Below are 26632 nucleotides of genomic sequence, written 5' to 3'. Positions count from 1 at the left end.
GCTGGGAGGGTGTAGATGGGCTGGAGTAAGTCTTAACAGAGATTTCGGCAGTTGGAACCCAAGCACAGTACAGGGTAAAGCTTTGGATTCTTGCCCAGAAATAGCTAAGAAGAAAAAATGAAAAAAAAATTTTTTTTAAATTGAATCAAGTTGGGCAGACTGGATGGACCATTCGGGTCTTTATTCAATTCAATTCAATTCAATTTCAATTTTCTATACCGTTCTCCCAGGGGAGCTCAGAACGGTTTACATTAATTTATTCAGGTACTCAAGCATTTTTCCCTGTCTGTCCCGGTGTGCTCACAATCTACCTAATGCACCTGGGGCAATGGGAGGATTAAGTGACTTGCCCAGGGTCACAAGGAGCAGCTTGAACCCACAACCCCAGGGTGCTGAGGCTGTAGCTTTAACCACTGCGCCACACACTCCCAACTGAGATGTGGGGGAAAGCCAACAGTTGCCCAGGAGCGGATGGTTCAGTGTGAGGTATCCTTGGAGAATACTATTGAAACAGGATATCTAGGGAATCCTTTATCTGCCGTCATCTACTATGTTATTATGTTACAAATCCAGTTTGATTCATACCTATTATATGCGGAAGAGCTTTAGCCAATCTTAATGCTAAAATCTTAGCTAATAATTTACCATCTACATTTTTTAAAGATATAGGCCTGTAGTTTGAAACCAATGTTGGATCTTTATTTGGCTTTGGCAAAACAATAGTTAAAGATTTTGCCATAGTGCCTGATATACAACCTTTATTCAGTTGATCCTAATATAATTTTAATAAATACGGTAAAAGGGAAATTTGAAATTCTTTATAAAACTCTACTGTAAATCCATCTCCACCTGGAACGGTCCCAACTCTAAGAGATTTCAATGCCGCTTGTAACTCTTTTAATGATATAGGTTTATCTAAACTTCCTTTTATATGATCAGGAACCTTAGGACCTTCAACTGAACTCAAAAAATCCAACCCATCTTTCTCTTTATTTAAATAAGACTCAGAAGAATACAGGGACTTATAATATTTTAAAAATTGTTTTAATATATTTCCAATTTGAGAATGAGAATTTCCTAACTCATCCTTAATTATGCCTATTTTCTCCTTCCTTTTCTTTGCTTTTAAATAATTTGCCAATAGTCTTCCAGCCTTATTTGCACTACCATAATACAACGTTTGCTGAGCAAAAATATCTTTCCTTATTAATCCAGAGGAAATCTCATTATATTCACATTTTTTTTAACAACATTTGAAATGTATCCTGTTCCCATTTGTTAACTAATTTTAATTCCAAATTTTTTATTTCTTTTTCCAGACTTACAAATTGTTTTCTTAGCTGTTTCTTTTTATATGCAGAATATGATATAATCTGTCCTCTCATCGTTGCCTTGAAAGCATCCCATAAAATTTCAACCAACATTTCCTCTAAATCATTAAGTAAAAAATATTCATTAATTTTGGTCTGAAATTCTGTGCAAAATTTAGAATCAGCAAGCAATGTATTATCAAACCTCTATACCGGTTTGGAATTATCTTGATCTACTAAATTAACTTCTATCCACACACCACCATTATCAGATATTATTATTGGTTCTATGTCAGCTTTTACAACTTGCACACTATCTGATCTGAAACAAAAATATAATCAATTCTTGAAAATGATTGATGAACATGTGAACAAAATGTAAATTCCCGATCATTAAAATGAAGAATACGCCATATATCTTTTAAATTACATGATTGTATCAAATTATCTAACCCCATTGATTTCATAATTCTACTTGGTTTTTTATCCATTATTGGATCTATAACAGCATTGAAGTCTCCAGCTACCACTAAATTAGTAGTAGCCAGTGGTAAAATTAATTGTTGTAGAGATTTAAAGAATTCACTTTGATTCGAATTAGGGGCATATAATAATAATAATAATAATAATAACTTTATTCTTGTATCCCGCAATACCATGGAAGTTCAATGCGGTTAACAATAGAAGAGACTGTACATTTACAGCGATGATACATATTACATTTAACAACGCCATTGTATTATTGCCCATGCTCATGTCAACAAGTACCCACCTTCCTAGAGGATCTGCCTTAACCATATTAAACGTTGCTGGACATTTTGGGCCTGATTCTCTAAAAGTGCATCCCGATTTTAGGCAGCTGTAGACGTCCTACAGCTGTCTAATCAGCCAATCGGGATGCACGTTTTTTTAAAAAAATAAATGCTCCCCAGGCATGCCGCCTATATTGAAGGCGAGGCCCGCAAGACACCTAGGCCCTGATTCTGTATAGAACGCCCGGGAGAGGCGTCCTATTCAGAATCGGCCTAAACTAGACACGGCCTGCTACATTTATCGCGGCAAGGGATCTCTCTGCCGCTATAAGTATAGCAGGCCGTGGCCCCCTGACCGATCGCTGGCAGGAGGGTGCCCAAACCTCCTGCCCGAAGACGCACCCCTCTCCCCGACACTACCGACCGCCCCCCCCAACACTACCGACCGCCCCCCCACCCCCGACATTACCGATCGCTGGCAGGAGGGTGCCCAATCCCTCCTGCCCGAAGACACACCCTCCCGACACTACCGACCGCTCCCGCGACATTACCGATCTCCCCCCTCCGACAATATCGGTCGCTGGCAGGAGGGTGCCCAATCCCTCCTGCCCGAAGACGCACCCCCCCAGCGCTAACAACCCCCACTCCACCAAACCTGTTCTTACAGATGGGTCTTGCACGTCGAGCAAGCAGGCACGCCTCGTCGAAATGAGGCGGCCTGCCCCTTCCCGGCCCATCCCGCCGAAGCCTAAGGCCTGATTGGCCCAGGCTCTAGAAGCCTGGACCAATCAGGCCTTAGGCATAACGGGTCCGCCCATCCCTACTAAGTCTAAGGTCTGATTGGCCAATCAGGCCTTAGATTAAGTGGGGATGGGCGGTCCCGCTATGCCTAAGGCCTGATTGGTCCAGGCTTCTAGAGCCTGGGCCAATCAGGCCTTAGGCTTCGGCGGGATGGGCCGGGAAGGGGCGGGCCCGCCTCATTTCGACGAGGCATGCCTGCTTGCTCGACGTGCAAGACCCATCTGTAAGAACAGGTTTGGTGGAGTGGGGGTTGTTAGCGCCGGGGGGGAGGTGCGTCTTCGGGCAGGAGGGATTGGGCACCCTCCTGCCAGCGACCGATATTGTCGGGGGGGAGATCGGTAATGTCGGGTGGGGGGGGCGGTCGGTAGTGTCGGGAGGGTGCGTCTTCGGGCAGGAGGAATTGGGCACCCTCCTGCCAGCGATCGGTAATGTGGGGGGTGGGGGGGCGGTCGGTAGTGTCGGGGGGGGTGCGTCTTCGGGCAGGAGGTTTGGGCACCCTCCTGCCAGCGATCGGTCAGGGGGCCACGGCCCGCTATACTTATAGCGGCAGAGAGATCCCTTGCCGCGATAAGTATAGCGGCCGCGTCTACTTACAATGTAGACCAGCATTTTGCTGGCCTACATTTTTAAGCTTCTCATCTACTAGGGAGACGCGTAAGGCCGCCTAGGTTCAGCCTAAGGCCCGCCTAAGGCCCTTAGACGAGCTTAGACATCTTGCGGGTCTCCCTAGGCTCCCGGAAGCGCCTTCAGGCCTGCCTGGGGAGCATTTTTTTTAAAAAAACGTGCATCCCGATTGGCTGATTAGACAGCTGTAGGACGCCTACAGCTGCCTAAAATCGGGACGCACTTTTAGAGAATCAGGCCCTTTTTGTTTATCAATATTGCTACTCCTGCCTTCTTTTTTATCGCTGGTGCAAATAAACATTGTTTTATCCAATTATCTGACAGCTTCATAGACTCTATCCCAGACAAATGTGTCTCCTGCAGAAAACATATATCTATATTCTGTTGTTTGATATATGACAGTACCTTTTTCCTTTTTACCGGGTGATTCAGGCCATTAACATTTAAAGAGAATATTTTGAAAGTCATTACACAAATAAAAATTTAATATCTAAGAATCTCCACTTCAATATCATATTATACTCCTTTTCCTTATATCCATACTTTAAATTATCTCGGTCCCCCCCAACACCTCCCTATCTCTCTATCAACATATTTCCCCTAATTCACAAAATCTTTAATAAATACTATACCAACTTCTCTTCCTCCCATTCCCCTCCCCCCCAATTAATAATGCAAACTTGGAAACGCTCATATATAATCAGGTGACAAAAAGCTCCCTTCAGGCTCTGCCATATACATCATTTATAACTCCTAATAAGCTACATTATATAATATAATATCATTCAAATAATCTATTAAGTTCAAAATTTTTTTTTTCTCCTTCCCTTTTTTTCCCCCTTATTCCCCCTTATTTCCTCCATTCCCTTCTCTTCTTCCTCCCTCACTCCCCTCTCTCCTTTTCCCCTCTATTTTCTCTTCCTTTCCCTTTCCCTTTCTCTCTCTCCCACCTACCCTTAATTATAAAACACCTATAAATTCAGAATCTTTCCCTCACATGCCCAACAAATACATTTTCTTATACCAATATCTTTTAATATTAAATCGAATTTACTACAAATAAATAGATTAATATTATATTGCATTCCTGTGAAAACAATTACATGTTAATAAATTATTATTCAATTTTCTAATTGCATACCCCCTATAATTAATCTAAAATCACCTTCTTATCCTTAAACATTAAAGTAATATTAAAATATATCATTATATATCATAAATGAACAATTTCATCAATCTTCCGCTTTGTGTAGAAAAACTCTCCAAGCATATTCAGCTTCTCTCCATCTCTTCAATTCTTCATGTCCTTATATCAGCTGCTTGTTTTAACTAATTCATCACCATTATGCATCCATTTTTAGCATTCATTCCCTTTTTTCATAGAATCCCTAAACAGTTTCAGTCCTTTTAATATATTATAGTCATATAAAAGTCTGAATAAATCCAACCATACTTTCCAGTTCTGCCGTCCTTTTTCCATGCATCCACATATATTTAATATCTCAAACTTAAATATGTACTATACCCTACCATTGCTGATAAAGTATATTTCACATATTTATTTGCAGATTAAGTGCATAAGAAATTACAAGCGGATACGCATGAATTGCTGCATTAATATTTTCCTTTTAGATACCGATACCTTGGAAGTTAACATCCCTTGCACAGCAGACAAAACTTAATTATTTTTCAACCATCCTTTAAATAGAAAGCTTTCAGTCCATTTCTGAAGATTCATTATATTTAAATTGTCATCTATGCTTCTACAGAGTCATTCATACACCGAAGATTCAATCCAAAATAAGTCTGATATTCTTTGCTTTACAGTCAATTCATAGTGAAATTATTCTTAAATCCTGTTCAGATAGCACAGTTACTTACCGTAACAGGTGTTATCCAGGGACAGCAGGCAGATATTCTTTACGCATGGGTGACGTCACCGACGGAGCCCTCGGTACGGATCTTTTTAACTAGAAAGTTCTAGTTGGCCGCACCGCGCGTGCGCGAGTGCCTTCCCGCCCGACGGAGGAGTGCGTGGTCCCCAGTTAGGATAAGCCAGCTAAGAAGCCAACCCGGGGAGGTGGGTGGGACGTAAGAATATCTGCCTGCTGTCCCTGGATAACACCTGTTACGGTAAGTAACTGTGCTTTATCCCAGGACAAGCAGGCAGCATATTCTTTACGCATGGGTGACCTCCAAGCTAACAAAGAGGGAGGAGGGATGGTTGGCCATTAGGAAAATAAATTTTGTAACACAGATTGGCCGAAGTGTCCATCCCGTCTGGAGAAGGCATCCAGACAGTAGTGAGTAGTGAACGTGTGAACTGAGGACCAAGTGGCCGCCTTGCAGATTTCCTCGATGGGCGTGGAACGGAGGAAAGCCACAGAAGCAGCCATAGCTCGGACCCTGTGGGCCGTGACAGCACCTTCCAGTGAGAGACCGGCCCGAGCATAACAGAACGCAATACAGGCAGCAAGCCAATTGGAAAGCGTCCGTTTGGAGACAGGACGACCTAGACGGTTAGGGTCGAATGACAAAAAGAGCTGAGGAGATGAGCGGTGAGCCCTGGTACGGTCAAGATAGTAGGCCAGGGCACGCTTACAATCCAGCGTGTGCAGTGCCTGTTCCCCAGGATGAGAATGGGGTTTGGGAAAAAAGACGGGCAACACAATGGACTGGTTGAGGTGAAAAGCTGAGACCACTTTCGGAAGGAATTTGGGATGGGTACGCAGGACCACCTTGTCATGGTGAAAAACAGTGAATGGTGGATCGGCGACCAGTGCATGCAGTTCGCTAACCCTCCTGGCAGAGTGATGGCGATTAGGAAAAGCACCTTCCAGGTAAGAAATTTGAGTGAAGTTGTGGCAAGAGGCTCAAACGGAGGTTTCATGAGTGCTGATAAAACCACATTCAGGTCCCAGACGACAGGAGGAGGCTGTAGAGGAGGTTTGACGTTGAAGAGACCTCTCATGAACCGGGAAACCAGTGGATGAGCCGTGAGAGGTTTTCCGAGGATAGGCTCGTGAAATGCAGTGATGGCACTGAGGTGGACTCTGATGGAGGTAGATTTGAGGCCAGCATTGGACAGTGAGAGCAAATAGTCCAGTACAGATTCCACCGCTAAAGAGGTGGGGTCATGATGATGCCGTAGACACCACGAGGAGAACCTGGTCCACTTCTGATGGTAACATTGGAGGGTGGCCGGTTTCCTGGAGGCGTCCAAAATGAGGCGGACAGGCTGAGATAGATTCTCTGGAGAAGTTAGCCCGAGAGAAACCAAGCTGTCAGGTGGAGCGAGGACAGATTGGGATGCAGTAGAGATTGACGCTGCTGTGTAAGTAGAGTAGGAAACACAGGAAGAGGAATGGGCTCCCTGGAGCTGAGTTGGAGCAGAAGGGAGAACCAGTGTTGTCGAGGCCACCGAGGGGCGATGAGAATCATGGTGGCCCTGTCCTTGCGGAGTTTGGACAAGGTCCGCAACATCAGAGGAAGTGGAGGGAAGGCATACAGGAACCGATCCCTCCAATCGAGCAGGAATGCATCTGGGGCCAGACGATGAGGAGAGAAGAGTCTGGAACAGAAGTGGGGCAGCTGATGATTGTGAGGTGCTGCAAAGAGGTCCACCTGCGGAGTGCCCCAGCGAGCAAAGATGGAGTGGAGTGTTGGAGGGTCCAGCGTCCACTCGTGAGGTTGAAGGATGCGGCTGAGATTGTCGGCCAGAGAGTTCTGTTCGCCCTGGATATAGACAGCCTTGAGGAAGAGATTGCGGGCCGTGGCCCAGGTCCAGATGCGTAGAGCCTCCAAACAAAGGAGGCGAGATCCGGTGCCGCCTTGCTTGTTTATGTAGTACATGGCGACTTGATTGTCTGTGCACAGGAGAAGAACCCGGGGACAGAGGAGATGCTGGAAAGCCTTGAGGGCGTAGAACATGGCTCTGAGTTCCAGGAAATTGATGTGATGTTGACGCTCCTGTGGGGTCCAAAGTCCCTGGGTGCGGAGATCTCCCAGGTGGGCTCCCCACGCATAGGGGGAGGCATCTGTGGTGATGATCATGGAGTGAGGGGGCAGATGAAAGAGCAGACCCCTGGAAAGATTTGAGGAGTTCAACCACCATTGGAGAGATTGCTGAAGAGATGATGTCACAGAGATGGGATGAGAAAGAAGATCCGAAGTCTGGGACCATTGGTTGGCGAGAGTCCACTGAGGTATGCGGAGGTGGAGACGTGCCAGAGGAAGGACATGTACTGTCGAGGCCATGTGACCCAGGAGGACCATCATCTGTCGTGCCGGAATGGAAGAATGTCTGAGGACCTGATGACAGAGACGGAGCAGGGTCCATTGACGATCGGAGGGAAGAAAAGCCCTCATTAGAGTGGTGTCCAGAACAGCTCCGATGAATTGAAGTCGCTGGGTGGGAAGCAGATGTGACTTGGGGTAGTTGATCTCGAACCCCAGGAGGTGGAGGAGAGAGATGGTGTGATGAGTAGCCTGTAGCACAAGTTGAGACGTAGGTGCTTTCACCAACCAATCGTCCAAGTAGGGGAACACCTGGAGGTTGTGAGACCTGAGGAAGGCCGCTACTACTATAAGGCACTTGGTGAATACCCTGGGTGATGAAGCGAGGCCAAACGGTAGCACCTTGTACTGATAGTGGCGGTGTAGCACCTGGAAACGCAGGTAGCGTCGAGAATTCGGATTGATGGAGATGTGAGTGTAGGCCTCCTTGAGGTCCAGGGAACATAGCCAGTCGTGTTGAGAGAGAAGAGGGTAAAGCGTGGCGAGGGAGAGCATTCTGAACTTCTCCTTGACCAGACACCTGAGATCGAGAATGGGACGGAGGTCTCCCGTCTTTTTGGGTACCAGGAAGTAGCGGGAGTAGAATCCCTGACCCCTTTGTTCTGGAGGTACTTCTTCGATGGCATTGAGAAGGAGGAAGGATTGAACCTCCCTCAGGAGGAGGGGGGTTTGAGATGAGTGTGAAGCAGACTCTACGGGAGGGTTGTCCGGTGGAAGAGTCTGGAAGTTGAGAGAGTAGCCGTGGTGGATGATGTTGAGGACCCACTGGTCCGATGTGATGACCTCCCAACGGCTGAAAAATATGCTGAGACGACCTCCGATTGGTTGTGGAAGAGGTAGCGAAGGTGGAAGACTGGCTATGCCCTGGAGAGAAGAGTCAAAAGGGCTGAGACGGCTTTGCAGGTGGAAGAGGCTTGTTGGGTTGATTGGTCTGAGAACGAGCCTGGGCATGGTGTTGTTGCTGACGAGGTCGCCGAGGTTGTTGAGAAGGTGGATTGAGTGGCCTGGCTGAGAACCTGCGCTGATAGGATGATTGAGGTCTATAAGGCCGTGCAGGTGGAGCCTTTTTCTTCGGCTTAATCAGGGTGTCCCACCTGGTTTCATGGGCGGAGAGTTTCTGGGTGGTGGAATCCAGGGACTCTCCAAAAAGTTCATCCCCCAGACAGGGGGCATTCGCCAGACGATCCTGGTGGTTGATGTCCAGGTCTGAGACTCTCAGCCAGGCCAGGCGGCGCATGGCTACGGCCATGGCAGAGGCACGGGAGGTGAGCTCGAATGAATCGTATATCGAGCGGACCATAAATTTTCGCAACTGAAGGAGGCCAGATATGTGTTGCTGAAAAAGTGGAACCTTGCGCTCCGGGAGGTATTTCTGAAGGGCAGACAGCTGCTGAACCAAATGTTTCATGTAAAATGAAAAATGGAATGAATAATTATTTGCTCTGTTGGCCAGCATGGCATTCTGGTAGAGCCTCTTGCCAAACTTGTCCATGGTCTTACCCTCTCTGCCAGGAGGGGTAGAGGCATAGACACTGGAGCCCTGAGTCTTTTTTAAGGTGGATTCGACAAGAAGGGACTCATGGGGCAATTGAGACTTGTCGAACCCTGGAATAGGGATTACTCGATAGAGGTTGTCCAGTTTACGGGGGGCCCCCGGTACCGTAAGGGGGTTCTCCCAATTTTTGTAAAAAGTCTCCCGTAGGATGTCATGTACGGGGAGCTTGAGGAACTCCTTAGGAGGTTGTTCAAAATCTAGAGCCTCCAGGAAGGCTTGAGATTTTTTAGAGTCCGATTCTAGAGGAAGGGACAAGGCTGCAGACATCTCCCTGAGGAATTTCGAAAAGGAGGACTGCTCAGGTTTGGAGGTGGCATCGGGTGCCGATGGATCCTCATCAGACGAGGAGAGATCCTCCTCGGTACCGGGGGGGGACTCTTCCCATAGGTCTGGGTCCCGGACCTCTGGGTGTGCATGTCGAGACACCGGGGTGGAAGGTGCGGTGTGGTGAGTCTTGGATAAAGATTTTCCAGAGCGCACCGAAACGGTACCGGGCGAAGAGGACCGGCGTCGATCCCGGTCCCGGGAAGTATGGTGTCCTGCCCGGTCCCGAGGAGGATCCGTCGTGGTATGAGAGTGAACCACCGGATGGGCATGAAGTTGCTCGGCCGAAAGAATCGGCATGGAGGTGTTGATAGGTACCGATGGGGTGGATACCGGGGGCTCGGTACGGGGCTCGGGCCGGTCTGGTACCGAAAGGAGCGGTGCCAGGATAGTAGGTAACAGGTGCTCGAGTTGGCGCTGCAACTGTTCCTGGAGTTGAACTTGTAGGATGGCCGTAATACGGTCATCCAGGGGTGGCACCGGAACCGCTTTCTTTTTCTTCGGTTCCTTAGGTGCCGCTCCACGCCCCGGCGATGAGGAGGCCGATGACGAGGCACTCACCGAAATCGGGGCGGAGCGCTTTCGGGCTCGGTGCGAGGCCGGTAATGTCGGTGTCGCCACTGTGGCTGGTGGACGCTCGAGGGAAGAGGGAGGCTTCTTAGCCGGCTTACCTGGCGCCAAAGACGCCGATGTGGGGTCGGGCGGTGTCGAAGTAGACGGTGCCGATTTCTGTGGTACCGCTGTCGATGCCGAGGAGTCCATCGTCGACCCGGTGCCGAACAAAAGATTTTGTTGGATTTGTCGGTTTTTAAGCGTCCGCTTTTTAAGAGTGGCACAGCGGGTGCAGGAGTCCGCCCGATGCTCCGGACCCAAACACTGTAAACACCAATTGTGTGGGTCAGTGAGGGAGGGAGATCGGGCGTGCACACCGCTGGCACTTCTTAAAACCGACTTGCGGGGGCATGAAGGGGAAAACAGCCTCCGCAAAATCGAACCCCGAGGCCTGTATAATGGCAACAGGCCCCGCCGGGGCAAAGACGGAAAAAAGGGAAAAAAATATAAGTTTTTTTTGTTTTGTTTTTTACAAATCAAATGAAAAAGAAACCCGAAGGCAAAAAAGAAGAAAAATATGGAAAAAAAGCGCGAGCGGGAAGGCAAAAGTGATTTCAACGGCCGTTGAAAAAACACACGCGTCTTCTTCGCTCCGCGGAAACGAAGAAACTGGGGACCACGCACTCCTCCGTCGGGCGGGAAGGCACTCGCGCACGCGCGGTGCGGCCAACTAGAACTTTCTAGTTAAAAAGGTCCGTACCGAGGGCTCCGTCGGTGACGTCACCCATGCGTAAAGAATATGCTGCCTGCTTGTCCTGGGATAAACTGCTTTATCCTTTACATCTCATACTTTCCTTGATCTTTCTTTCACTTCTTCCAAGTCACTTCTTTTTCCAAACAACTTGCATTCTTTTAGAATAAGTTTATATTCTCTTTAGAATTTGGATTTATCTGCAATCAGGCTTCTGTCCCCTTCATATTTCCAAATTATTTTCCTTTTTTAGCGCAGTTCAAGTAATCATCCAATACAATTCTTTTTCTGTTTAAACCACCTCTTTTCCTGTAAAGTGTCCTATGCACTTAAGGAAATCTCCATCATCTATCGCCCTTTCCTTAATCTTTGAAACCATTAGTGTTTCCATTTAACATAAAGTGCTCTTTGACCTCAGCTAGACTATATTCAATTCTAAAGTGTCAAGAATGTTATAAAGCTGACATCAGTATATTCCAGCACTTCAAAAAGAGTCTATAGCAGGATCCTATAAATTGCTGTTTATTGCCTGGAACATCAATATCAGATAAAGGGCTGGAAATGTTACTTAAAACTGCCCTAACTTCTGTAGGGAGCCTAATTTCAACAATTAGAGCCAGTCACTCTATATCCACCTCAAGCAGAGACATCAGAATGTTCATTCACATTAATATCCCTGAGATTCATAGCATGTGGAATGATGTCATCATAGAATCCTTCCAATCAGTTCCATCAGCAATTCAAATCTCCACAAAATATTCTATATCAGAAACCAACCAAAACAAATAAAAAATCAAATGAAGAGAGGAAAAAAAAACAAAAACATCTCAGAATCAAAGTATTTCTTATTCCAATCCTTCTGTTAAATTATAGTCTCAGTTTATGTATTCATAGGCTGTTCACATTGCTCTAAGAATTCTTTTCAATGGATCATCAAAGTTTGAAGTTTTATTTGCAAAAGTGACCCTCATAATAGCTAGGTACATTAGACCGTACCTTGCTCCAATCGCTCTAAGCTGCGGTCTCAATTCAAGCAATTTTTTCCTTTTTTGAGCCGTCGCTTTTGCAAAATCTGGCACTATATATATTTTTGAATCCTGGCACTTCAAGGTCTTATTTTCTTTTGCCAGTCTTATAATTTCCTCCACCTGCTGATAACGGAGCAGCTTACAAATTAAAGGACGCGGACCCTTTTGATTATCAAATCTTTTAGTCGGGACTCTCTGCGCCCTTTCTATTTCTAGAGGAAATTTAACTGTCAGAGGTAGAATTTTCAGTAGAAACTGCTCAAGAAAGGCAATAGGATTATTTTTTTCTACCCCTTCCGGGACCCCAATCAGCCTTAAATTATTTCTTCTTTCGCAATTGGAACAATCCTCAAGATCCCTCTTTAATATTTCTATTTCTTTACAGTCTCTCTTGCACTGAGCTATTTCCGTTTCCGTTTTTTCCACTCTCTTATCTAATTGCTCCACTTTAACGTCTACCACCTTCAAACTTAATTTAAGCCCTGCCAGCTCTTCTTTAACTTCCTGGATATTCTTTGCACTTTGTAAGACTATTTCCTTTATCTGCCGAAGTTCCTTAACGATGTCAATGTCTTCTGCATCATCCGTTGGCAACGGAACTTTAGAGGGGGCTATCGGCTCCATTTTTGATCGTTTATTACTTCCTCCCGCTGAGTTAGCTTTTGTCAGCTTACCCGATGCCATTATGCTGTTGATCCTCGTCTTTTTAATTAATTTCAACTATTTTTCTGTAGCTATATTTTACTTATTTGAGCCTTTTTCACAGAGCAGTTCAGTCACCCGACCATTCTCCTTCGTCTCCAAGCCACGCCCCTAGGAGGAAATTTTTGTTCACTCAGAAAATAGTTAAGCTCTGGAACGTATTGCCAGAGGTTGTGGTAAGAGTGGATAGCATAGCTGGTTTTAAGAAAGGTTTGGACAAGTTCCTGGAGGAAAAGTCCATAGTCTGTTACTGGAAAAGACATGGGGGAAGCCACTGCTTGCCCTGGATTGGTAGCATGGAATGTTACTACTCCTTGGATTTTGGCCAGGTACTAGTGACCTGGATTGGTCTGCCCCAGTAAGGCTATTCTTATGTTCTTAAAGTGATATAAAATAAATCTGTATTTATTTTAATTTAAAATGATTCTGCTAAAAATCTTCATCCTGTTTCTTTTTTACACAGATCAAAATACCGCTAAGCTTTTATATACACCAGAATAGAATTTGCTGTTAGGGGAATAGAGTTGCCAAACTGCAATCTCATTCACCAAGTAAAAAAAGAGATAGAAATGTAAAAAAAATATGAAACATGTCAAAGGGAATGGTATTGATGCTAGTTCAGTGGCCCACAGTTAAACCGAAACAGTGTTTCACTTACTTTTGAATAATTGCTTCCTTCTCTGCCAAGGCATCAGCCTTTCCTCTCTCCATCCTGTGAAGCTCCTTCACTAAAGTCTCATTGCTTATCTGCAAATGACAGATTTGATTCTCTAAAGCTTCCATTTTCTCAGCATGGGATTTCTTTACTGCTGCCAATGCTGCATCCTTCTCCCGGGCAAGGCGGTCCAGTTGCTCATATCTCAAAATACATGCAAAATATTTCAGTTTAATGCATAACAAGCAATTTCTATTCTGTCCTCATATATTACCTATAATACACGGGCACTTTTTACCTGCGCACTTTGATTTAGGTTTCACCTTGAAAATTTCTTAAGAAAAAAAATACTTGCAGATAACGTGCACCTTCATTTCCTTCAGGTACTTTCTTTGATTAAAATAGCATGTGTAATTTTGAAAATACAAAAAATATGCTCATTAAAAGCATATTTTATAAAGATAAAATAGATGTTTCTGTGCCTTTATAAAATTAGTTAGTTTTGGGACCCTATATGTGCATACATTGCAATTCTGTCTCTACGCTGCCCAAACTATTCCCCTGGGAAAACCTACACACAGATCACATGAAACAAAGGGGCCTTTCTACTACAAACAGTCTACAACATAACCATGTGAATGAGTTTTGTGGTAGTTTGCCAGTTTCAATATGTTAAACCACCCGTTACTGAATTATTCATAATTTTTCTAGACAGAATGAGCATGAAAGGCATTTGGCAGTTAATAGGCTGCATTTATCATGCATTAATCTGAATGTTAACATATGACCTGCAATAAAAAATGAGAACACCCCAGGTAAACAACTGGATTTTTTTAAGGATAAGCAAGATGACCAAGAAAGGTGACAAAAATGGTATGGGGTTTGTGTCATAAGACACATGAGAAGAGACTGGAAGACATGAATATGAATATGCTAGCGTAAAGGAGAGAGGGAGAGAAAGGTGATATGATACAGACATTTAAAAACTTGAAATGTATTAATATTCAAACAAACCTCTTCTAAAGATGTAGGAGTGGTAGAACTAGATGACATGCGGTTGCAGGAGGAAGACTTAGGAGTACATAAGAACATAAGAATAGCCTTACAGGCTCAGACCAATGGTCCATCTAGCCCAGTAGCCAGTCCTTACAGTGGCCAATCCAGGTCATCAGTACCTGGCCAAAATCCGAAGAGTAGCAACATTCCATGCTACCAATCCTGGGCAAACAGTCTTTCTCAATAACAAACTATGGACTTTTTCTCCAGGAAAATGTCCAAACCCTTCTTAAAACCAGCTATGTTATTCGCTCTGAGTGAAAAAAAAATTCCTCCTATTGGTTTTAAAAGTATTTCCCTGTAACTTCATTGAGTGTCCCCTAGTCTTTGTAATTTTTCATGAAGTGAAAAATCAATCTAATTGTACCCGTTCTACTCCACTCAGTATTTTGTAGACTTCAATCATATCTCCCCTCAGCCGTTTCTTTTCCAAGCTGAAGAGCCCTAACCTTTTTAGTCTTTCCTCATACGAGATGAGTTCCATCCCCTTTATCATCTTGGTCGCTCTTCTTTGAACTTTTTCTAGTGCCACTATATCTTTCTTGAGATAAGGAGACCAGAACTGAACACAATACTCCAGGTGAGGTCACACCATGGAGTGATAGAGAGGCATTATAACATTCTTAGTCATGTTAACCATCCCTTTTTTAATAATTCCTAGTACAGTGGTACCTTGGATTACGAGCATAATCCTTTCCAGGAGCATGCTCGTAATCCAAAATGCTCATATATCAAAGCAAGTTTCCCCATAGGAAGTAAGGGAAACTTGCTTTGATATGTTTCCACCCCCTACCTTCCCCCCCCCCGAGGCCAGCAGCGCTGCTCCCCCCCCCCCCCACGAGAACCGGCATTGCTCCCCCCGAAGGCCCCCCCGTGAACCGGCACCCCCCCCCCCGCCGCGACCTGAGGTCCCCCCAACCCACCCGAACCCTCTTCTTACTTTTCTGTAGCCTCCGCAGCGGCACCGGCACCAGCACCAGCATGTCCTGTGCGTGGTGCCAGTGCCTGAAGATCTGCTTCCTGTGCTGGGCCTTGAGAGTTCACGTTCGACGTGAACTCTCAGGCCTTGCACAGGAAGCAGATCTTCAGGCACCGGCACCGGCACCACGCACAGGACATGCTGGTGCTGGTGCCGGTGCTGCTGTGGAGGCTACAGAAAAGTAAGAAGAGGGTTCGGGTGGGTTGGGGGGACCGCAGGTCGCGGCGGGGGGGGTGCCCGATGGCGGCAGGGGGTACTGGATCGCGGGGGGGGAAGGTGCCGGTTCGCAGGGGGGGCGCTCGCAAATCGAAGCGTGCTCGGTTTCCGAGGCGCCGATTTTGCGAATGTTTTGCTCGTCTTGCAAAATACTCGTAAACCGAGGTACCACTGTATCTTGTTTGCTTTTTTGGCTGTCACTGCACATTGGGCAGAAGGTTTCATCGTATTGTCTACAATGACACCCAGATCCTTTTCTTGGGTGCTAACCCCCAGGGTGGACCCTAGCATCTGGTAACTGTGATTTGGGTTATTCTACCCAATGTGCATCACTTTGTATTTGTCCACATTAAATTTCAACTGCCAGGAAATGCTTTTACACAGAAAGGGTAGTTAACGCCCTTCCAGGAGACCTAGTAGAGTAAAAAAAGGTGAGCAAATCCAAAAATGTGTGGGATAGACACAGGGGGTGCCTAAATAGAAAGAGGATGGAAACACGACATTCTATTGAGGTGTTATCTTGGATAAGAATAGTGGGAATTAAGGCCAAAGCCAGGTAGACATCTATGGTCTGTGTCCTGCAAATGGCAAAAATCTGAAGAAGATCCAGCAACTCCAGCACTGGGGGAAGCAAAGCAGATGCAAGACAGACTTCTACAATCTGTCTTGCAAATGGCAAAAGATAGGTGAAGTTTTAACTACCTACTAAAAATGCAAGCAGCAGCGTAACTCCATATTTCCCACAGAAACATTTTTGCAGTTTGCACAGATTTTTGGAACCATATCCTCATGAATAGCAAGAGTTCATTCTTCAATACTTTCAACACTAAACAGAGAAACATCTCACACTCTGGTCTGCTTCAACCCTCTTGAACAAACATTTGTTACACTTTGCAGACTTAAAAGAACTCACTTCCTTTGAAATGCTTCCTCTTTCTTTGTCCAGCTTAGCTGCAACCGTTGAATTTTATCTTCTAGTTCCTTTACCCTATATTAGAAAATGTAGTAAAGGAAAATTTTTTAAAAAGATTTAATCCATTTATATAAAAAAAAACTTTCACTTCATTAAGTTGTTTTTAGGAATAAAGTAAAAGCAGCTTGAAATTTTAAAGAGATTTGATTCTTACCCTGCTAATATCTTTTCTAGTAGATAGGTGGATGGATGGATAATATCCCATTGCCCACGAGACATGCAGAAGGAATCCACTCCGGTTTTTTAATCCCTCCTACTTCACCAGAGGGCTCTGCTGCCCCCTTCAGTTTCAAAGCAGGTGATAGCCCCTTCTTGAAATACCTGTGGAGGGGTGCGATGAGACTCCCTGAAGAACATATCTATTCTGCTCTGAAATTACAAGTATATCAAACATGTTACATAGAAACATAGACACACAATAAATTGACAAATATTACAGTCATACTGTGCCCGTACTGAGCAACTGGACTCATGAATTAGTTAAACAAAACAAGCTTCAGACACATAAGCAGGACATTCCAGTCCACGCTAAATAATGAATAGAAATCCCTAATGTAATGTAATGTAATAATCAAAGTCACACAGGCTTGCAGTCTGTTAATCATAGGCTCCTCTTACATATGGGGGGAGCTCAGTAAAAAAAAACTCAAGCATAAACTTGAGAAAAACCTGTGCTTCAAATCCAAATGTAGAGACAAACAAACACAGTGCTCAGGACAACACAGTGTAGTTGTAGGAAAAAAATAAAAGAAAAATACAAGTATTAAGCTGTGAAAAAAATCTCTCCCTCAGTTGTGTAAAGCTGAAGACGTGCACTGCAATGCTACAAAACACTGTCCATTCGAAAGGAACCTTTTAAATTTCTATGCTGTAATCATCAAGAGGTAATGAACTCAGTCCCTCCATCGATGTTGATGGGATAGACATGTGGGATCTCTTGGAGAGAGAAAGAGATAATGGTTACTGTGGATGGGCCATTTGGCCTTTATCTGCCATCATGTTTCTATGTTTACACAACTGAGGGAGAGATTTTTTCACAGCTAATAAGTACTTGGGGTTTTTTCTTTTTTCTACAACTGTGTTCAGTACACTGTGTTGTCCTGAGCACTGCGCTTGTTTGTCTCTACATTTGAAAGGTCACTCAGACACAATAATCAGAGACTTGAAGAAAGCAACAGGGTTTATTCAGCATATATGTGACTCCCGAACACCAAGTTGGCAGCTTCAGAAGTCCCAAAACCAGGAAGTTACAGAGATATTTATACACTTTTCTGGCTATACAACTGAATTCTAGAAAGAACTTCTCACATGTTACTTTTCTTAACAATCATTGGTCCTAAGCTCACACTAGCAGGTCACTTATCTAAGCCCTGCAGTCTTTCTGTTACATGTCCAGGAGGGTGGAATACAATATTGTGTATGCTGAGATAACCATAAGAAGCTAAAATGCCCAAGCTAAAACACCCAATGTAGGCAAGCTAGAACATGAGATAAGTTAGGTCTGCAACTAAACATAATTCAGCATTTTATTAAAGAGAAAACTTAATTTAAAACTCAGGAAAACCAGTCCCAGACTCCTTCAGTCCCCCCTTTCAGGCTAGTCGAATGAAGGAGGAAGGAGACGAGCCTGACAAAGTTCAAGAAGGAGGAAGGTCAGGATCTGTTGTAGGGACTGGTCGATACTGGGGGAGTGCAAGGGCCATAGCAGCAGTGGAACGGTCAACAGCGGAGTCAACAGTTCAGTGGAGCAGCTTTATGGCTATGGGGACCACACAGGGCAGGCAGCAAAGGAGCAGAGAAGACAGGGAGGCAACCAGCAAGATGGTCTTCATTGCTGAGACAGAGGGCAACCAGGAGCCGAAGGTGCCAGAGAGCCAGTCTGCAGTGAAGTCACGCCAGGTCTGGACAGGAACATGAGCCAGTTTGGTGATACGATCCACAACTTCCTCGATCACTTTACCATCATCATCAAGTTCAAGGCAGCAGTTGGAGAGGTTGAATTTGCCATAGATGCCACCTTCTGCCGCCAGCAAGTAGTCTAGAGCTAGGCAGTTCTAATAGATAGCAGTGTGCATTTTAGCATTGGCCTTGCCAATAGTAGCCAATGCACGAGCTGTTTCATTGGTAATGAGTTCAAGAACAGCCTGCAAGCGAATGATGCGGTTAAGCATATAGATAGGGGTCTGATAACCATAGCAACCATCTTCAGCCCAAGTAGTAGGTCCATAAGCAGCGATGATCTGTTCTACAGGCCAATCATCACCCCATTCACCTATTTTAAGGGAATTAGTGGAAGTAGACCGCTTTTTGCGACCCCTGGTGTCGAATACAGGGGCTCCCAGGTGTTCACCATCGGCCAGCAGTAACAGGAAGAAGCTGGAACGAATCATGCCAAGTACACATGTACCAGTCCAGTTAGCAGGCAATCAAGAGTAAGCAAACAGATCACAGAGCCAATATCGATCATCAGGAGCTGATCATCGTTCATAGGAAGTTCCATTAAGCAGTGTCTGAAGGGGTTGACCTGGCAAATTGGAGGTGTTCTTGGCAGGCCAGGGGTCCCAGGCAACAGTGAAGGTGTTAAAAGACCAGAGAGATGAACACTTGAGGTATCCAACCTGGACGTTGAAGAGGGGGTCCAATACGCTGAAGGCAGTGGGAAGCAACAATGGAGGTTCGCAAGGCCCATCGTGAAGGTCATTGGCCTGACATGAAAGTGAGGTTCTGTGAAGTCAGGTTTAACATGTCCAGCTGCTTTGCCTCCCATGGCCACTGTTCTCCCATAACAGTCCCTCCACATACAAAACAATTGCTAATGTTAAGAGTCTGGCCTATAGTTTCAGCAAACTGTATAAACAGATTTCTAGTGATTACAGGAATATCAATATCTACTTTCATATTTTCATAAAATTGGGGAAACACCACAGATTGATGGACAGGAGAATGTGGGTGGGATACAATACGGACATACACAACAGTGCCTGGGTCTAGTCCTTTACCATCAATGTAGAATCCTATTCAGTTTTTAGCATACCAGACCTGGGCATTGACATTCCAGTTATGTGGGTCAGTGAAAGTAAAAACCATGGGATTGCAGTGGCTTGCAGTACTCGTGGGACCGGGGTTAGGGCCTACTGCAAGAGTGGCAGAGGGGGTATTGGCTGGGTATTTATGAGGTTTCTTGTAGGTGGTCCATGAGACACATTCCCACCATTAGTGAAGGTTTCCTCATAGGGGCATTTCTTAAAAGGCATCAGGTTATACAGACATATATACTTAGCACATTTAATAATAATAATAATAATTTATTGTTTATATACCGCCAAAGCCAAGGTAGTTCGAGGCGGTTTACAATAAAGAGGAGCTGGACATACAGCGAAAAAAACAATGAAGTCTTTGAGTACATGAATGTTTGTACAGAGTAAGGAAACATTGTAGGGACGGGTTTACAATAAGAGTAAGATGAGGCGATTTACAAAAGGAAGAGCAGGTCGTACATTGTGGGGTAAGCAGTGAAGGTTTTGGGAATTCTTGGTCAATAGGAAGTAGATCGGGGCAATTTACAAAGAAGGGTAGGTCATATAGTGTGGGATAAGCAGTGAAGGCTTTAGGAATTCTTGTCACAAATCGGTTGAACAGGTTGGTTTTAATTAATTTTCTGAAGCTGAGGTAGGATGAGGAGTGCATGATGGTGCTGCTTAGCCAGTCGTTCTGTAGACTTGCTTGGAAGGCAAGCGTTCTGTCAAGGAATCTTTTGTATCGGCAGGTTTTTATTGTAGGGTGGCTGAACATGCGTGTTCTGCGTGTGGGCCTGGTGGAGCAGTCTAGTTTGAAGTGGGAGACCAGGTACAGAAGGGCCAAACCGAGAATGGATTTGAAACAGAGACACGCGAATTTGAACAATACCGTATTTTCACGCATATAACGCGCGCGTTATACGCGTTTTTACCTACCGCGCATACCCCTCGCGCGTTATATGCGTGAGCGCGGTATACAAAAGTTTTAAAACATAGTTCCCACCCCGCCCGACGCCCGATTCACCCTCCCAGCAGGACCACTCGCACCCCCACCCCGAACGACCACTCGCACGCGCTCCCACCCGCACCCGCATCCACGATCGGAGCAAGAGGGAGCCCAAGCCCTCTTGCCCGGCCGACTCCCCGACGTCCGATACATCCCCCCCCCCGGCAGGACCACTCGCACCCCCACCCCGAACGACCACTCGCACGCGCTCCCACCCGCACCCGCATCCACGATCGGAGCAAGAGGGAGCCCAAGCCCTCTTGCCCGGCCGACTCCCCGACGTCCGATACATCCCCCCCCCCGGCAGGACCACTCGCACCCCCACCCCGAAGGACCGCCGACTTCCCGACAATATCGGGCCAGAAGGGAGCCCAAACCCTCCTGGCCACGGCGACCCCCTAACCCCACCCCGCACTACATTACGGGCAGGAGGGATCCCAGGCCCTCCTGCCCTCGACGCAAACCCCCCTCCCCCCCAACGACCGTCCCCCCCCAAGAACCTCCGACCGCCCCCCAGCCGACCCGCGATCCCCCTGGCGACCCCCACGACCCCCCCACCCCCCTTCCCCGTACCTTTGGTAGTTGGCCGGACAGACGGGAGCCAAACCCGCCTGTCCGGCAGGCAGCCAACGAAGGAATGAGGCCGGATTGGCCCATCCATCCTAAAGCTCCGCCTACTGGTGGGGCCTAAGGCGCGTGGGCCAATCAGAATAGGCCCTGGAGCCTTAGGTCCCACCTGGGGGCGCGGCCTGAGGCACATGGGCCCAACCCGACCATGTGCCTCAGGCCGCGCCCCCAGGTGGGACCTAAGGCTCCAGGGCCTATTCTGATTGGCCCACGCGCCTTAGGCCCCACCAGTAGGCGGAGCTTTAGGATGGATGGGCCAATCCGGCCTCATTCCTTCGTTGGCTGCCTGCCGGACAGGCGGGTTTGGCTCCCGTCTGTCCGGCCAACTACCAAAGGTACGGGGAAGGGGGGTGGGGGGGTCGTGGGGTCGCCAGGGGGATCGCGGGTCGGCTGGGGGGCGGTCGGAGGTTCTTGGGGGGGGACGGTCGTTGGGGGGGAGGGGGGTTTGCGTCGAGGGCAGGAGGGCCTGGGATCCCTCCTGCCCGTAATGTAGTGCGGGGTGGGGTTAGGGGGTCGCCGTGGCCAGGAGGGTTTGGGCTCCCTTCTGGCCCAACTACCAAAGGTACGGGGAAGGGGGGTGGGGGGGTCGTGGGGGTCGCCAGGGTGGTCGCGGGTCGGCTGGGGGGGCGGTCGTTGGGGGGGGGGGGGGTTTGCGTCGAGGGCAGGAGGGCCTGGGATCCCTCCTGCCCGTAATGTAGTGCGGGGTGGGGTTAGGGGGTCGCCGTGGCCAGGAGGATTTGGGCTCCCTCCTGGCCCGATATTGTTGGGGAATCGGCGGTCCTTCGGGGGGAGGGATGTATCGGACGTCGGGGGGGGGGGCATCAGGCTTTCAGGATGGGGACAGACCTTCAAGGGGGGACAGTGCACGGAAGTCAGGGGGGGTGAACGGAGAGTCGGGACAGCGCACGGAAAGTCAGGGCAGTGCACGGAAGTCAGGGGGGGGTGAACGGAGAGTCGGGACAGCGCACGGAAAGTCGGGGCAGTGCACGGAAGTCAGGGGGGGTGAACGGAGAGTCGGGACAGCGCACGGAGAGGCGGGGCAGTGCACGGAAGTCAGGGGGGGGTGAACGGAGAGTCGGGACAGCGCACGGAGAGGCGGGGCAGTGCACGGAAGTCAGGGGGGTGAACGGAGAGTCGGGCAGCATGCGCGGTATAATCGTGAGCGCGTTATACCAAAGTTTTTGTGCTTATCATCGTGATTTCTGCGCGCTATACACGTGTGCGCGTTTTATACGGGTGCGTGTTATTTGCGTGAAAATACGGTACTCTTGTCTCCAGGGGCAATCAGTGGAGTTTTTGTAGTAGGGGGTTATGTGGTCCCATTTATTTAGGCAAAAAATCAGTCGCACAGCTGAGTTTTGTATGATTCGGAGTCTTTGAATAGTTTTCTTGAGCAACCCCAGATAAATAATATTGCAATAGTCAAGTAGGTTTAAGATGGAGGATTGCACCAGTAAGCGGAATGATGTTGTGTCGAAGTACTTTCTGATGGTTCTGAGTTTCCATAGTGTCGAGAAGCCTTTTCTGATTAGAAGCTCTGAATGCATATCTAGCAGTCCAGAGTCACTCCTAGAGGAATTCAGCCGGCTTGGCAGACAGGTTGGTTCTCAGACCAGACACAAGTGACCAATTGAGTAGCCAGTGGTCAAAAGACCTTCAAGTCCTGTTCGGAAACGCCAAATGAATGGTCACTCACGACACAATAATCAGAAACTTGAAGAAAGCAACAGGGTTTATTCAGCATATATGTGACTCCCAAGCACCAAGTTGGCAGCTTCAGAAGTCCCGAAACCAGGAAGTTACAGAGATATTTATACACTTTTCTGGCTATACAACTGAATTCTAGAAAGAACTTCTCACATGTTACTTTTCTTAACAATCATTTGTCCTAAGCTCACACTAGCAGGTCACTTATCTAAGCCCTGCAATCTTTCTGTTACATGTCCAGGAGGGCGGAATACAATATTGTATATGCTGAGATAACCATAAGAAGCTAAAATGCCCAAGCTAAAACACCCAGTATAGGCAAGCTAGAACATGAGATAAGTTAGGTCTGCAGCTAAACATAATTCAACATTTTATTAAAGAGAAAACTTAATTTAAAACTCAGGAAAACCAGTCCCAGACTCCTTCACATTCGGTTAGTAACCTGTGCAACCTACTTTATCTACTTTAGGCTAACCAAAAAGCTACTGACATTCCTGTACCACAGGTTACAGCCTGAACATGCCTCTCACTACTTTGAGAGACTCTTCAGGAGAATCCCACTGCTATGAAATCAAGACATTAATGTCTGGATGCCAGGAAAATGCAGAGGACTGAATCTTCACTCCAAATATGAGGGAGGAGGAGGTAGAAGGAGCTGGTTGTGTGTCCAAATTCAGCTCATGCAGGGATTCTACCGTGAGTTGCACTGGAAGCCCGTGTCACCTTTAAGTTAGGATGTTTATGCTACAAAGTTGCTTTTGGATTAGCTCCATTATACTTTGTGGCCACCAGCATAACCCTGAACAGGGCTATGTTGCAATTCTGATGGCTACACAAAACAGCACCTAAGCGTGTGACCCGGCCTGGAGTCACCCTGCAGGATCGGATTTTCAAAAGTGAAAAACACCACAAATAAAGTTCCAACACAGGGACAGATTATATAAATAGATCTCTTTACTTAATCCTTCCAATCAGGTAAGTAATACTTTCCTTGCTTCAGAATTCCAGACAGAAGTCCAAGAAAGAAAAATAAAAAAAAACATACAACAATGTCAAAATGGCAGAGTAATTGAAGCAGGGCTAATTAACTCCACTTTCCTCTTCTCACTGCTTCTTATGTCTCTCCTATTGTTGAGACCTGAGCCCAGTAAGGAGCTCACTCTGACTGCTACCCAGCAGTCCTTTTCCTTATTCAAAAACAGCTACAGTCCAGCTTTCAAGTTTTACTTAGATTGCAGTCCATAACAAAAAAATAAGAAAGCCTCTGGCAATTAATAATCAAGGTTGCCAGGAAGAAGAGAGAGAGTAGTAGGTTTTGCAAAAAATACAGTCTTTCAAACAGACTTTCACATTCCCTCCCAGGTGTAAGCAAAACCTCTCCCCCAAATACTCTCTCTAAACTTTCACAGCAAAAATCAGCATTCAAAAACAAAAAGAACAGCACACAAACAGTTTCCAAAACTCACTCACTGTTTGTGGCTCAGAGTCCAGTTCACCTGCATTGGTTCAGGTAGGTTAGCATCCTCACCAGCACAAGACTCTTGGAAGTCCATAAGTTCCTTAGAATGAGTCAAACCCTCTGGTTGTTCAACCTCATCCAGCTCCATAGGTTGGGGCTCTCTGTCCCTGTTTGGCTCGTCAGGGTCCCTAGGGAGGCAAAGCCTAAATTTCCTCCCTAACCGGCTTCTTTCCCTGTTGTCAGGGGCAGGCTTATATACTCTGGGGAAACGCCCTGTTGTATCAGCCCTGGCAGTATTCCAAGGGCCTCTTGGGCTCCCCCGGTGGTCCAGGAAATTATTTAATTCAGATCCAATCTGTTCTTTACCAATTCCTACCCGGGATTTTGGTTTCACCTCTTTTCCCTTTATCTTGACTGGGACCTGCGCTGGAAGAATTCCTGGCTGGTCACATACCCCCACCCTTAAATGGTGCTTATCCCTATAAGCCTGGGGCTGTGTCGTATTTTCCGGAATGCGAGATAGGGTATCAACATTAGTGTTTAAATGCCCGGGCCGATGGACTACCACGAATCTAAAGGTCTGTAACGCTAAGTACCACCTTGTAAGACGGGCGTTATTATTTCTCATGGTCCCTAGCCACTTCAATGCGGCATGATCGGTGACCAAGGTAAATTGTCGCTCCCCTAGATAATGGTCTAAAGTTTGCATGGCCCACTTCGCTGCTAAACACTCCAATTCAACTACCGCATAATTCTTCTCATTTGGGTGTAACTTCCTACTCAAGTACAGAATTGGGTGCTCTATTCCTTGGTTTTCCTGGCTGAGTATGGCTCCTAAACCGCAGCCAGAGGCATCCGTCTGAAGGATTAAAGGCTTGTTGTAGTCAATGGCCGCAAGGACCGGTCGACTACACAAGCTATCCTTCAGATCATGGAAAGCCTCCACACTGTCGACCCCCCATTGCAGAGTAGCGGGGACATCTTTTTTCAACATATTTGTAAGCGGAGTAGCTCTAGTGGCAAAATTGGGAATGAACCTTCTATAATATCCCATTAAACCTAGAAACCCCCGCATTTGTTTCTTAGTGTTAGGTTGGGGATATTCTTGGATGCACTTCACCTTATCGACTAGGGGTTTGATCTGGCCTCTACCCACTGTGTACCCTAAATATTTTACCTCCCTCTGACCCAGGAAACACTTTTTGGGGTTTACAGTAAACCCTGCCTTCCTTAGTGACTCCAATACCGCAGCAACATGTTCAAGATGCTGTGGCCATGCGGAGGAATATATTACAATATCATCAAGATACGCCTCCGCGTAGGCGTGATGCCCCCGCAGGACCTCGTTCACTGCCCTCTGACAAGTAGCAGCTGCCCCATGCAGTCCAAACGGCATACGGGTAAACTGATACAATCCATAGGGAGTGCTAAAGGCCGTTTTAGGTTTAGCCCTATCGGTCAAGGGGATTTGCCAATATCCCTTGGTCAAGTCAATGGTAGTCAGATATTGAGCCTGGCCTAAACGATCCAACAACTCATCCACACGAGGCATTGGGAAGGCGTCAAATTGTGATACTTCGTTTACTTGACGAAAATCTATACAGAAACGAGGGGTCCCATCAGCCTTTGGCACGATAACTATGGGGCTACTCCAGGGGCTCTGCGAGGGCTCAATGACCCCTAGCTCTAACATTTCTTGTACTAACTCGTTAACCAGCCTCTTTTTCTCCTCCGACAGGCGATAGGGGTGGACTCTGACGACCTTGCCCGGAATGGTTATAATGTCATGAGTTATTCCCCGGGTGCGCCCTGGAATGGAAGAGAAGACATCAGAGAATCGGTTAATGAGGGTCTGTACCTGTTGAGTTTGTGCAGTAGACAATTCCACCCCTATGTTTACCTTTTCTGGCTGTCCCAAGTCCGCTATTTGGGGACCTAACTCATCCTCTTGGTACCTCTGGGCCACTAGAGCTAAGGTCTCTCTATCTCTCCAAGGTTTTAACAAATTCACATGATAGGTTTGTATGTGTTCTTTCTCGTTCTTAACTCTATAATTTACAGGGCCTAATTTTTCCACAATCGTGGACGGTCCTTTCCAATGTGCCAAAAATTTATGAGGATCCGAGGGCACTAAAATCAAGACCCTGTCTCCCACATAAAACTGACGCTCCTTGGCTTTCCTATCATAATATACTTTTTGTTTCCTTTGAGCCCACTCAAGATTTTCTTTCCCCACTTTAGC

At 46.6% G+C, this 26632-nt stretch overlaps 1 protein-coding gene across 5 annotated transcripts in view; it reads right to left on the bottom strand.

The window, feature by feature from the left end:
* CCDC57 (coiled-coil domain containing 57) overlaps window positions 1–26632 on the bottom strand; it is a 411998-nt gene that overhangs the window by 275757 nt on the left and 109609 nt on the right. For 4 of the 5 annotated variants that reach the window (XR_004540808.1, XM_033960323.1, XM_033960322.1 and 1 more), the window contains exons 6-7: window positions 16515–16589; window positions 13354–13554 (exon numbers count right to left, since the gene is read on the bottom strand). Coding sequence is in view for 4 of the 5 variants with exons in the window: in XM_033960323.1 (XP_033816214.1) it covers window positions 13354–13554; window positions 16515–16589 (276 nt within the window). In the remaining variant the exon portion in view is untranslated. The remainder of the gene's footprint in view (window positions 1–13353; window positions 13555–16514; window positions 16590–26632) is intronic. The other variant, XM_033960324.1, reaches the window with a different exon arrangement.

Source organism: Geotrypetes seraphini, chromosome 10 (genome assembly GCF_902459505.1).
Source record: "Geotrypetes seraphini chromosome 10, aGeoSer1.1, whole genome shotgun sequence".
NCBI lineage: Eukaryota > Metazoa > Chordata > Amphibia > Gymnophiona > Dermophiidae > Geotrypetes > Geotrypetes seraphini.
Note: the sequence above shows the minus strand (reverse complement) of the source record. Positions and strands in the feature narration are given on the sequence as shown.